Source organism: Heterocephalus glaber, unplaced genomic scaffold, assembly GCF_053883595.1.
Source record: "Heterocephalus glaber isolate CG9 unplaced genomic scaffold, H.glaber_assembly_v1.0 deba00000901, whole genome shotgun sequence".
In the NCBI taxonomy this organism is placed as follows: domain Eukaryota; kingdom Metazoa; phylum Chordata; class Mammalia; order Rodentia; family Bathyergidae; genus Heterocephalus; species Heterocephalus glaber.
In genome coordinates this window covers 11348690-11360519 of record NW_028258171.1, presented here as the reverse complement: position 1 = coordinate 11360519, position 11830 = coordinate 11348690, and the positions used below count along the sequence as shown (strand labels likewise).

At 44.9% G+C, this 11830-nt stretch overlaps 2 protein-coding genes across 3 annotated transcripts in view; one reads left to right on the top strand and one right to left on the bottom strand.

The window, feature by feature from the left end:
* Mgat2 (alpha-1,6-mannosyl-glycoprotein 2-beta-N-acetylglucosaminyltransferase) overlaps positions 1 to 4902 on the bottom strand; it is a 40134-nt gene extending 35232 nt beyond the window's left edge. The window contains exon 1 of the mRNA XM_087208064.1: positions 394 to 4902. Coding sequence (XP_087064190.1) covers positions 3105 to 4448 — 1344 coding nt within the window. The 5' untranslated portion in view covers positions 4449 to 4902 and the 3' untranslated portion in view covers positions 394 to 3104. The remainder of the gene's footprint in view (positions 1 to 393) is intronic.
* Positions 4903 to 4920: 18 nt separating this feature from the next.
* Rpl36al (ribosomal protein L36a like) lies at positions 4921 to 6445 on the top strand. 2 transcript variants are annotated; one of them, XM_004835595.4, is made up of 2 exons: positions 4921 to 5104; positions 6031 to 6445. In XM_004835595.4, the coding sequence occupies exon 2, from the start codon at positions 6062 to 6064 to the stop codon at positions 6380 to 6382; it is 321 nt and encodes a 106-aa protein (XP_004835652.1). In that variant the 5' UTR covers positions 4921 to 5104; positions 6031 to 6061; the 3' UTR covers positions 6383 to 6445. The 2 variants fall into 2 exon arrangements, with proteins under 2 accessions (XP_004835652.1, XP_021118309.1); XM_021262650.2 differs by lacking the exon at positions 4921 to 5104 and adding an exon at positions 5140 to 5331.
* Positions 6446 to 11830: the final 5385 nt, after the last annotated feature.

The following is an 11830-nucleotide window of genomic DNA, read 5'->3' as shown; positions in this document are numbered from 1 at the left end:
ACCACTGTTTCATAGTCAATTTCTTTGTAACACAAAATATGAAGCAAAGAGGAAAAGCTTATCCAGTTGTTTTTTTCCACAAAACTTTTTAGGACAGTATGAAAGAAAATATAGTAAAAATATATATATATTTATTGATTTAATAACTAACCCTTTGTAAGTATTTCTGTCCCAGATAAGGCTAGAGTTTAGACAATGGGCCTTAGCTTGGTCCTGGGAATCGCCTCATCTTTTCAGTTATTTGAACTGGTGATAGGTCAGGGTAGCAAAAGCTGTGGTAAAGCCTGGTGATTCACTCTGATTCAAATTTATAACCTCAGACAAAAACGGCACCAGATTGGGATGTAGGGGTAGTATTAATGTATCACAAAGCAAGAGAACTATTTGCCTTACCTTAGAGAAACATCCATTTTTCATCCACACTGAATCTTTTTTTTTTTTTTTAGGAGCAAAAAGTAGCTTTTAATGCTGGCGGCTCAGCAAGTGACTCCTGTCAGTCTCAAGAGCCTGGAGTAGATATTTGTTCTTCTTTGTGTACATCTTTTTACATCTAAGAAGCTTAATTCCATTGGCATTTCCCTGGGAATATAGTAAGCGGGATTCACACAAAGCAGAGCAGTAGAGGTGGGGAGAGCAGAGTTCTGGCAGCACTTTCTGAGTCCGTTATGCTCCTTTGGTGACAGATTACAGAAGTTGTCGTGGCTACTCAGGTGCATTCTACAAAGAGCACAGTTACCTAGTTAACCCATAGTTGCCTAATAACACAGTTAACCTATAGTTACCCGATTCCATACAGAGGGTTGGCCTCCCCTCTCAGTACAATATGTGACCTTTTATGTCTGGCTTCTCTCCCCAAGCCACGAGTTTCCGATTTTCATCTACGTCGTAGCCTGTGAGTGCTTGGTTCCTTTTTATGGAGATTGGTATATTTTTAACCACATGCTTGAGTCACTAAGGGTCACCTAATTCCTAAACATGGAAAACATTGGCTTCGCCCAGACATGGTGGTACATGCCTGTAATCTCAGCACTCTGGGAGGCCGAGGCAGGAAGATTGCAAGTTCGATCCCACCCTGGGCAACTCAGTGACTTAGCAAGACCCTGTCTCAAAGAATAAAAAAGGGCTGGGGATGTAGCTCAGTGCAAAGGCCCTGCTTCTGTTTCAATCCCTAGTACCCCCAAGGAAAAAAAAAAGTTGTTTTCAATCCACTTTGTTCAGTGCTCTCAAGGGGGTGATTTTGTCCCCTAAAGGACATTAAGTAATGTCTGGAAACACTTTTTATTATCATACCTAGGCACGTGAGACTGGTGACTGTTGGACAGAGGCCAAGGATGCTGCGAAGCATCCCATGAACAATGAGTGAGCTGGCCCAAGGGGCCTGGCCTCAGTTCTTTCTCTCTGGTTGATCTGATCCCAAGCCACACAGAGTAGCATTAAAATTGCCAGCCCTTAGGAATCAGCCAAGTGTCCACACTGAGTCTTAAGTTGATACAACAATAATATTGAGACTGTCTTAAAGGTTGAAATTCCAATAGTAAAATCTTTACACAGAAATTAGTCTGAATAATTTTTGGTGGAATGCAGTTACATTAGAGGAGAGAGACTTCTATATTAAACATGAAGTAAATTTTAAACCTGTTTTCTATTTACTGTCCCTGACTCCTGGCGCTGAAAATTGAATCCAGGGCCTGGAGCATAACTAGGCAAATGCTCTACCACTGAGCTAAACTCCCAGTCCTTGTATCTACTGTATTGTGTTGTGTTTTGTTTTGAGATAGGGTCTTGCTATGTAGTTCAGGGTGGCCTCAAACTCAAGGTAATCTTCTGCCTCACCCTAAGTGCTAAGATTACAGATGTGCACCACCAACCATGCCTGGCTTTGTTTTGTTTTTGAGACAGGGTCTCACTATGTAGTTCAGGCTGGCCTTGCCTGTGGTGACCCTCCTCCCTCAGCCTACCAAGTGCTGGGATCACAGGTGCGCACCACTCCCAGCCCTGTATCTGTTCTTTAAAAAAAGGTATGATTTCAGTTAAAGCTGGCACTAGAACATGTTGCACTTTGGCACTACTGAACTTTGCATCATTTCTGGTCTTCACAAACAATTCAGGCTGTATTTCCCTTACACAGCAGCTTTTTATTGTTCCTTATCTGTGCCTAATTTGAAACCCACAGGGAATGGACTCATGAATAGGGTTTTATTTCATATAATGTATAGATAGTAAATAAACATTAAGATGTAATGCTGATGTTCAAAACTTCTAGAATGTCTTGACTTTTGGTGTAAATAAAACATTCTGTAAAATAATTAGGAACTGGGCCTGGGATTTAGCTCTGGTTCTGCCGCCTGCCTCAAAAGCACAAGGTACCAAGTTTGATCCCTGGTACCAAAGAAAAAAATATAATAATGAGGAACCTTTTTATGCAAAAATGAGTATTTTATTTTGGCAGCATTAAAAGAAAAAAAAAAAACACTGTATTTCTACATTGAGGTGAAAACAATGTTTAAAATTTCTTATCAAATACATTCCAAAAGAAAGTGTGTTCTATGAAGTTTCCAAAGCACAGGCAAATCTTAACACAACAGTACAGGAATCCATAATACTGAAAATGACTGTTCTGAGAGGGTGTTTAACAAACATAGCTGTTGAGTTCTTAAACCACTGAAGCAATCTCTAATAACCATGTCAGTGAAATTGGACTTGTTCCATTAATACTCTAATGATTTCAATTGTAATACTTTTTACCGCTGAATTTTAAATTCTGCTGTACTTAAGTTTTGAAAGTGGAAAAGTGTACAAACTTTTAAAAGATTAACAGATGCAATTTAAATAAAATTTCCCCTTAACTTTCTTGTGAATTAATAATCATGACCTTTAGCAGATACAGATTGAGCTTCAAAACCCAACTCCCAAAATGAAAACTTCACTTTTAAATCTTAACCAGACATAACTGAAAAAGATTACTATATATTGGGACACCTTTTACAAGAAAAAATTTTTTGTATTAAAGCAGAAACCCCTTTATTATTCAATTGTATATCCTGTTCAGACAAATATCAAAAATAGAAGACTGTCACTTTTGCTTATGTAATTGATTTTTTTTTTCACTGCAGTCTTCTATAACTTTTACAGAGTTCATGGTCCCTAATATCGCCCCACCCTCCATTTTTCCTAGGTGGGGAAACAGCTACCATAGTAAACTTCTCACCAATAATTAGAGTTTCTGGAAACACGTACTGCTTGTTACTAGTTAAGAGTGACTCAATCTGGGCACTCTGGGTGGACGGCCTACATGTTTTCTTGTGATGCATACCACAGTCTCCAGCATGAAAAATCCTAGGTGCTTGAGGAACCAGCACTTTCCAGTATTTTGGAAGACAGGATACAGTCAAATATTGAAGAGTCCAGTCCCAGTTATAGTCATCGTAAGTACAGAAAGTGTCTGTGCACTCAATCAGCTTTTGATATGCATCCCGGGTCAAGGCTAACCCCATATTGTGCTCTGTGGATTTCCAAGTTTTTACATCTACCTTGTCAGCAATGCCATAGAAGCTACGAGGGGCAGTATAGGTCCCCAGTGAAAGAACATCACACTCCGGACACTCTTGCTGCTTCAATTTCCACATCTTTTTGAACACATGGTAAAAGTCTGGGGCTAAGTAGTGGTCTTCTTCTAAGAAAAGTATAAGGCCAGAATAATCCTGAAGAACTTTGACCCGTTCCCATACAAAATGCAGCTTCCACCACCAATGATGTTTGGTTTGGGAGAATTTGGCCTCTCTATAATGGCCGAAGGAGTCGGGATACTCAGCATTAATGCACCCCAATTTCAAAGCTGCGTTCTTCTGCAGGTCTCTGGGGCAATCTCTAGGGTCACTGCCTGGAAACTCGCTGGGGTACAACTGAATGCTGAAAGGAAAGAACACCTGCAGAACCGGACAGAAATCCACCCCAGCGATCAGCTGGTTGATCTCTGTAGACCAGAAGTCGTGGCTAAAGATGACGAGGACGTCGTCGATGCCCTGGGCTTTTCGAAGTGAGTCCAGCAGCAGTCGGAGGTATTCGGGCCGGTTGTGCACCTGGACCACCAGCACTAGCTCCCGGGGGGCCCAGGTGCCGCCTTTCTCTACATTCCTCAGCGTCTGATCAAAGTTCAGCTGGTACACAAGCGACCGGTACCGCAGCGTCAGGTTGTCCGCCTCGGGCTGCGGGGCAGCAGGGACCAGCGGTGCTGCCGACTCGTTGGAGCCCCTGCGGATGCCCACTGACACGGCAGGGTGGTCTCCGCCCCGGCCGCCCGCACCCCGCGCGGGCTCGGCGTCCAGCAGCGGCGGAGCCAAGGCCTCGTTCTTCCTCTGTCGCCCATTGCTGCTCCAGAGGACGAAGCCGCAGGCAGCCACCACGAGCGTCAGGATCAGCACCTTTCGCTTGTAGATGCGGAACCTCATGGTCTCCAGGGCCGGGAGCGCGGGCGGGCGGGCGCGGAAAGGAGCTGGCGGCCTCTGCACGGAAGGGGCGGGCGGCGGCGGCCGTCACCTCGGCCTGCGGCAGTAGGAACTGGCCCCCGCGGCTGTCCTCACTAACTCATCCCGCGCCCCACTGGTCCTGGGGCCCGAAGGCTCTCACCTGGCCAGCGCCGCCCGATCTCCACACATCCTCGTCCGGCAGCTGCAGCTCAGGCAGCGGCCCCGCCGCTAGGAGCCGCGGCGCGGCGTCGCCTCGGTCCTCTCCATTTAGCACGGACCCACCACACCCCAGCTTCGTTACCTGCGGCTCCAAAGGCCCTGAGTCCCCTGCGTTCTCATTCTGACTTGGTTCGGGGCGGCCAACCAGAGCGAGGAAGCCTCGCACCACTCCAGCAGCTCTGACAACCCGCGACTGGACCGCGGAGCCCCGCGGCCCCCGGCCCACACCCTCAGGCCCGCCCCCGGGGCCGCTGGTTGGCGTTTCGTAGACGCGTCCGCAGGCGCCTCGCCGGCGTAGCCGGCTGCCTATTGGCTCGCAGGCATGTCGCTCAAGCTCAGTTCCTACTTCCGCCTCGACCCTCCCTTTCCTGTGAGGCGCGAGCTGCGCGAGGCGAGAAGTGCGGACGGCGGATACCTCAGTAAGTGGAGATGGGGACTGAGACGGTTCGGACCCGAGTCCCTAGTGCTCAGTACCCGGGGGTGGAGTAGGCTTTTGTACGAAAGGGAAGAGACCCTCAGGCTTAGGTTAGTGGAGTTCGAGACTGGCTTCGACGTCCGGAAAGGAGCTCACACATGGCGGGCGGCCTGTGGGCCGCGAGGCCAGCCGACGGGTTAAGGACACGTCAGCCTTCACGGCTGCTGAGGGGTGAGCATGCCGCCGTGGGGAGAAGTGAAGCTAGGACGATGAGTCTTGAGAAGGAACAGGGCGAGTCGTAAAGCTGCTACCTCGCGGACTGTTCGTTCCAGCCATGCCCAGGAGCTAGAAAATGGAGGACGCGGGGTGGGGAACTACGCTTTACTCTTTCTGCGGGGGAAAATGAGATCAGCACCACCAGTTTTTGGTTTTGTTTTTTCCTGGGCAAAGCGTTAAGGAAACCCACTTTGTGCAGAGAACCAATTGTCCTGGCGACCCTGGAGGGCCTGCTGTGCCGCGGGTCAAAGCCAAGCCCCACACTGTAGTCAGCTCCTGTCTCGATGAGTCACACCCCAGCCCTATCCAGTAACTTAAGCATTCCAAAAGCATGGGGTCTGCCGGTTGTGGTGGCGCACGCTTGTAACCCCAGGAGAGACTGAAGCCAGAGGTTGCCACAATTTTGAGGCTAGCGGGACTACACAGGACACCCTGTCTCAAAAACCGTGACTAGGTTACATGACTGGTTCATGTCATGCTCTTTTCCCTTTTTTTTGTTACCGGGGATCGAACTTGGGTCCTTGCTCCAGGCGGCGAAACCACTGAGCTAAATCTCCAGCCCCACATGCTCTTTTCCTATGCAAATTTGTTTAACGCTTTTAGGTTTTCAAAATGTTTCCTGTCTTTTACCTTATTTTAAATATTTTATTGCAGTTTTTATCGTGTAGACAGCTCTACTGCCAAGATGGTCAACGTACCTAAAACCCGAAGGACTTTCTGTAAGAAGTGTGGCAAGCATCAGCCTCACAAAGTGACCCAGTATAAGAAGGGCAAGGATTCCCTGTATGCCCAAGGAAAGAGGCGCTACGATCGGAAGCAGAGTGGCTACGGTGGGCAGACAAAACCAATTTTCCGGAAGAAGGCTAAAACCACAAAGAAGATTGTGCTGAGGCTTGAGTGTGTGGAGCCTAACTGCAGATCGAAGAGGATGCTGGCCATTAAGAGATGCAAGCATTTTGAACTGGGAGGAGACAAGAAGAGAAAGGGCCAAGTGATCCAGTTCTAAACTTTGTTCTTTGGAGGCAGAAATGTTGAAGCTGTGGGGAAAATAAATACAGTAGTATTCATACCCAAATCTTTGTGTTTTTTGACTCAGAATTGTATATTTAACGTTTTTCTTTTTTACGTGTGGGGTTTTTTTTTTGTATTGGGCATTGAACTCAGGACCTTGTGCTTGCAAGGCAGGTGTGGTGCCACTGAGCTAAATCCCCAGCCCAACGTGTGGTTTTTAATTAAGGAAGATGACCTGGGCATGGTGACGAACCTGTAATCCCAGCACTTGGGGAGACTGAGGTAGGAGGAGCCCAAGTTTGAGAATGGAATTTTATAAGGAGGACAAGAGTCTTGCTTCAAACTTTACAGTCAGGTTTTAGAGGTTAGTCACCCGGAGAAAAAAAACAATACTTGTTTTCTGGTCAATTTCACATGAACAAAGGCCCCCGCCCGTGCCACCGAGCTAAATCCCTGGCCCTCAACAGGGGATAGTTGTAAGATGACCCTAGTGGATGCCTGAAACCTTCCGTAGTACTGGATCCTAAGTGCTTGTTTTTTTCTTTCTAAATAAGGCATCCTATAAGAATAAAAAAGGGCTGGGGATTTAGCTCAGTGGTTCTGCCGCCTGCCTCGAAAGCGCAAGGTCCCAAGTTTGATCCCCGGTACCAAAAGAATAAAAAACTTGAAATGATCATTCTGTAATAAAAGTGCCAGCATCACTACTACTTTTGTAGTTTGGGGCCATTACTGAGTAAAATGGGGTTACTTGAACACAAGCCCTTTAATACTATGATGGTTGATCCAGTAATGTGGCTACTGAAGGGGGAGCATTGTGGCTGTACTGGACTTACTGGACAAAGGTTTCATGTCCCAGGCAGGATGGCACATGACTTCACCATACTAGTCACAACAGTTTCCAATGTAAGATGTGAAGTATTCATTTCTGGAGTTTCCCACTTAGTATTTTTTTTTTCCTGGTACAAGGGATCAATCTCAGGACCTACTGTATTTCTATTTCTTCATTTATTTGGGGTTTTTTTTTCCAGTACCAGGGATCAAACTCAGGACCTTGCGGTTTCGAGGCAGGTGCAGTGCCAACGAGCTAATTACCTGGTCCCCCATTTAGTATTTTCAAGCTGCAGTTGACTGGGTAACTCAGACCATGGATAAAGGGGGACTGTAGTATAAGGGGTGTATTCATAATCATACTTACTGACCAGATGGGAAGAGTTGATCTGATTTTAAAAAGATAAACCAGGCCTGTGTACAACAGACTAGATGTTGGGAGACCTAAATTGGAGGGTAGAGCTGACAGTTGTCAGGTGCTTAGATAACACACACACCTAATCAGAGCTACTCAGGAAACTCAGAGTGCAAGTTCAAGGGCAGCCTAGACAACTTGGTGAGAACCTGTCTCAAAAATTAAAACGGGTCAGCTCAGGTGTGCTGGATGCCCATAATTCCAGCACTTGGGAGAATGCGGTGGGGGTATCACCATGAGTTTGAGGTCAACCTGAACTACATAACAAGACTCTTAAGCCAATCAACATACATACATACATACATACATGGGACTGGTGATATAGCTCAGTGGTAGAGCACTTGCATAGCGTTCATGAGGTGCTGGGTTCAGTCCCTAGTATCATGAAAAACGACTGTAAATGTGCTATCAAGTAGTTGCCACTAACAGCTATTCAAGTTAAAAACGCAGTTCCCCCTTGTTGCTTCTGCTGTCTTCTGCTGCCATGGACTGCTGCCGCTCTGCCTCCCTGCCTTGGAGCCAGCCGATTATGGACTGAAATCTCTACGAACTCCTGGACATCAGTGATTAATCACCTGGAGACAAAATGTGCTAAGATTCACAGAAGCTCCCTCAGGGGAAGGAGAGATCTGATGAATGGGGTGGAGAACAGACAGCTGACTGCAGTCACAGTGTGTGTATATGAACTAGAATACTGTTCAGCCTTTAAAAGGAGATCCTGCCACTAGAGGGCACAGAAATAAACCTGAAGGACCTTATATTAAGTGCAATCAGACACAGACAAATACTACTTGATACCACTCATATGGGAAATCTCAGACTCGGCAGAGTGAGATAAATGCCAGTGGCCAAGGGGAGGGGAAATCAGGAGGCACTGACTGAAAGGAACAGTTTCAGTTATGCAACTGGAAGCAGTCCTAGATGTCTGCTGTACAGCATCCTGCTTATAGTTAGCAACACTGTCTTTTATATGTAACCATTTGCTAGGAGGGTAGATCTTATTTTATTTACATGAACAAGAAAGGAAGGAGGAGAGGGAGAAAGGAAGAAAGGAAGGAAAAAAAAGAGAAAGAAGAGAGGAAAACTTCCTCCACCTGCTTAGAACACACCCACATTTTACTTCCAGTTCTGTCCTTTAGCCCCTTCCGGGAAGACCATAACTCAGAATGTCTCACATGTTTGGTTACAGACCAGCGACGATAAAGGGCTGCTCATCACCGGAAAGGTCTGTTCTTTCTGCCAGCATCAGGCTGGTTTGCTCCCAGTTGTGCCCCTCTTGTGCTGTGGTTGTCTGCTCTGCCCCAGCCCCATACTTTGGTTCCTTTTTCTTTTACTAAATCATTTGGCATTTTGTAAAAAGAAGTAAGACAGAGTCCCTTTGTATAGCTTATATGAATTACAAAAGATGTGCATGTTCAATGCAGACAAATTGAAAACAGGGAAACAGAACTCCACATACATGCTACACGTTGGCACCCAGCCCAAGTGATATGTTTCTAAAAACATTTAGCTGGATGTTACTGTACTGTGTGCCTTATTTCAGAGCCCTGGGGCCACGGCACCATATGATCTCCCTTATTCCACACCAATATCTGCCCCTATAACACAGAATTCAGTGGCTGAATACTATTTTACAACATTCCAAGCTGTTTGTAACAGAAGTTACCTAATCAATCTCTTAGAAATGAACATTTCCCAGACTTTTGCTTTTACAAATGATTTGCAGTAAACATAAATGTTCACATCTTTTGCACTCAAATTTTTGAATCAATAAAAATTTTAAAGATTTTTTATATGTATGATAGCAGTTAATCAGCATTATCACCATTTCTCTCTCCTATATATTTCATTTTTTCTTTTTTTTTTTTTTGGTACCAGGGATCGAACTTGGGTCCTTGCGCTTTTGAGGCAGGCGGCAGAACCACTGAGCTAAATCCCCAGCCCGAGATCATCGTTTTTTTTTTTTTTTTGTACCAGGGATTGAACTTGGGACCTTGCGTTCGGAAGGCAGGCGGCAGAACCACTGAGCTAAATCCCCAGCCCTGTCTCCTATATATTTCTACATTGACTATTATCATTTTTTATATTTCCAGGCCACAAGAAGGAAAGTTTTCTTTTATGCACATTCATTTTTATGTTCTTGTAAGACATTAAGACTTCTAATAAATTCATTAAACAAACTTTTTTGTAACAATTTGTTGAAGTTATTTGCTGCTATTTCTATTGAGATATAGCCTTTTAAAATTTGATTTAAATTTTACCTTTTCTTTCCTACAGTTAATAAACTTTTTATAAGCTTGTAAAGTTTTTTTAAAAATGCAGATCCTCAGTTATATCAGCCACATTTAGTGCTCAATGCCACACACGGTCGTGGCTAGTTCACTGAACAACACAAATAAGCCTTTCTATCTGGGTGTGGTGGTACACACCTGTAATCCCAGGACTAGGGAGGCTGAGGCAGGACTCAAAAACAAAAAAGCCTTTCTACCACAGACATTTCCTTAGGGTTGTACAGAATCAAAATGGGGGCCAGCGAAAGTTAAAGTCACAAGTCCATGACAGCATACATGCTGCTGTTTTTCTTTTAACCTGTTTAGTATGCTAGGAAGTACTCAAAAGTTAGATTTTTTGACAGTTGGGAGGGTTGACAAGGTATGCAGTAGTTATGAAAACAATGGAAAACTAAACTCAGAAGAATTGAGCCTAGTAATTACCTATATAAGAACAAGTGAAAAACTAGGAAAAGGAGTTATAAGTTAATTCTGCATATATATGAGTTTTGACTAAAATATTTACATTGTGAATAACTGAGTAGTGGAAGAATGCAAAGGCAAAAAGGCCAAGGTGGAGAAGTAACAGATGGTTCACATTTGTTCCCAATATAGACCATTAGTTGCATTTGCTGATGAAAAAATAATTGGTTTTAACGTGTAAACTTGGATGGTACAAGTCAGTTTTTTGAATACACGTCACTTTTTAAAGGACCTCCCCAGAGCCTTCACACTAAGCTACACCCCCAACCCCTTTAGTTTTGAGGCAGGGTCTCTGTGATGGTTCTTTAAATGATTGGTACATTTTAGGTGTACAACACAATGACATTCATCATCGGGAATTTGTACCTTTTTTTGTTTTTTGGTACCAGGGATCGAACTCAGGACCTTGCGCTTGGCAGGCAGGTGGTGGAACCACTGAGCAAAATCCCTGGCCCTGGGAATTTGTACCTTTACATGATAGATCTTGGTTCTTTTTTCCCCATTCCCTTCTCTCCCTTCTGTGATGGTTCTTAATTGTATCAACCCTATTGGCTGGGGAATAGCTGAGAGAATTAGTAGAGCACACTTCTGGGTGTGACTGGGAGGGTCCTGGAGATGGGAACTTGGGTACTAGATTTACTTCCTGGGTCTTCCTTTCTGGCTCTAGTGCTGCTGCTGCTGTGAACAAACGTCTTTGCTCTGCCATGCCCTTGCACCATGATGTTTCTATTGGAGCCAGCCAACCAGACTGAATGCTCTGACACTGAGCCAAATTAAACCTCTCTTTTAAGTTGTGGGCACATGGTCTTGTGTCTCAGCAGAGGGAAAGCTGAAAAATAGTGTTGCAAAATTGCTGAGTTGCACAAGCTCATCTCAAACTTTAGATTTTCCTGCCTCAGCCTCTCAGATTGCTGAGATTACAGGCATGTGCCACCATACATGGCTAAAACCATGTTTTAATGCATCCATTTTGTAACAGTTATGAACAATGCATCACCAACTTTTGAGTTTAGAAAATCCTGGCCAGGGATTTAGCTCAGTGGTGCTGCCTCGAAAGCAGAAGGTCCCGAGTTTGATCCCTGGTACAAAAAAAAAAAAAAAGATCCTAAGAAGCCAGGCACAGTGGTGTGTGCCTATAGTCTCAGCTAGTGGGAAACTAAGATAGGATAGCCCAGGAATCTGGAGCCAGCCTGGCAATATGGAGGGAGGGAAGAAAGAAGGGAGAGGAAAGGAAGGGGAGGGCAAGAAAATTCTAAGATCTGTTGGCTTTAAAGACCAAGTCTGAATTCACTTTAAGTATTTTTCCTCTTTTTTTTTTTTTTTGGTACAGGGGATCGAACTCAGGTCCTTGCGCTTGAGAGGCAGGGGTGGTGCCACTGAGCTAAATGCCCCGCCCTGAAGTAATTTTAGAAGGCAGTAGAGCCTGGACTTAAAATCCCTGATCTAG

What these genes read in the sequence shown, in the direction of transcription:
- Rpl36al (XM_004835595.4), top strand. Translation starts at nt 6,062, where the DNA reads ATGGTCAACGTACCTAAAACCCGAAGGACTTTCTGTAAGAAGTGTGGC.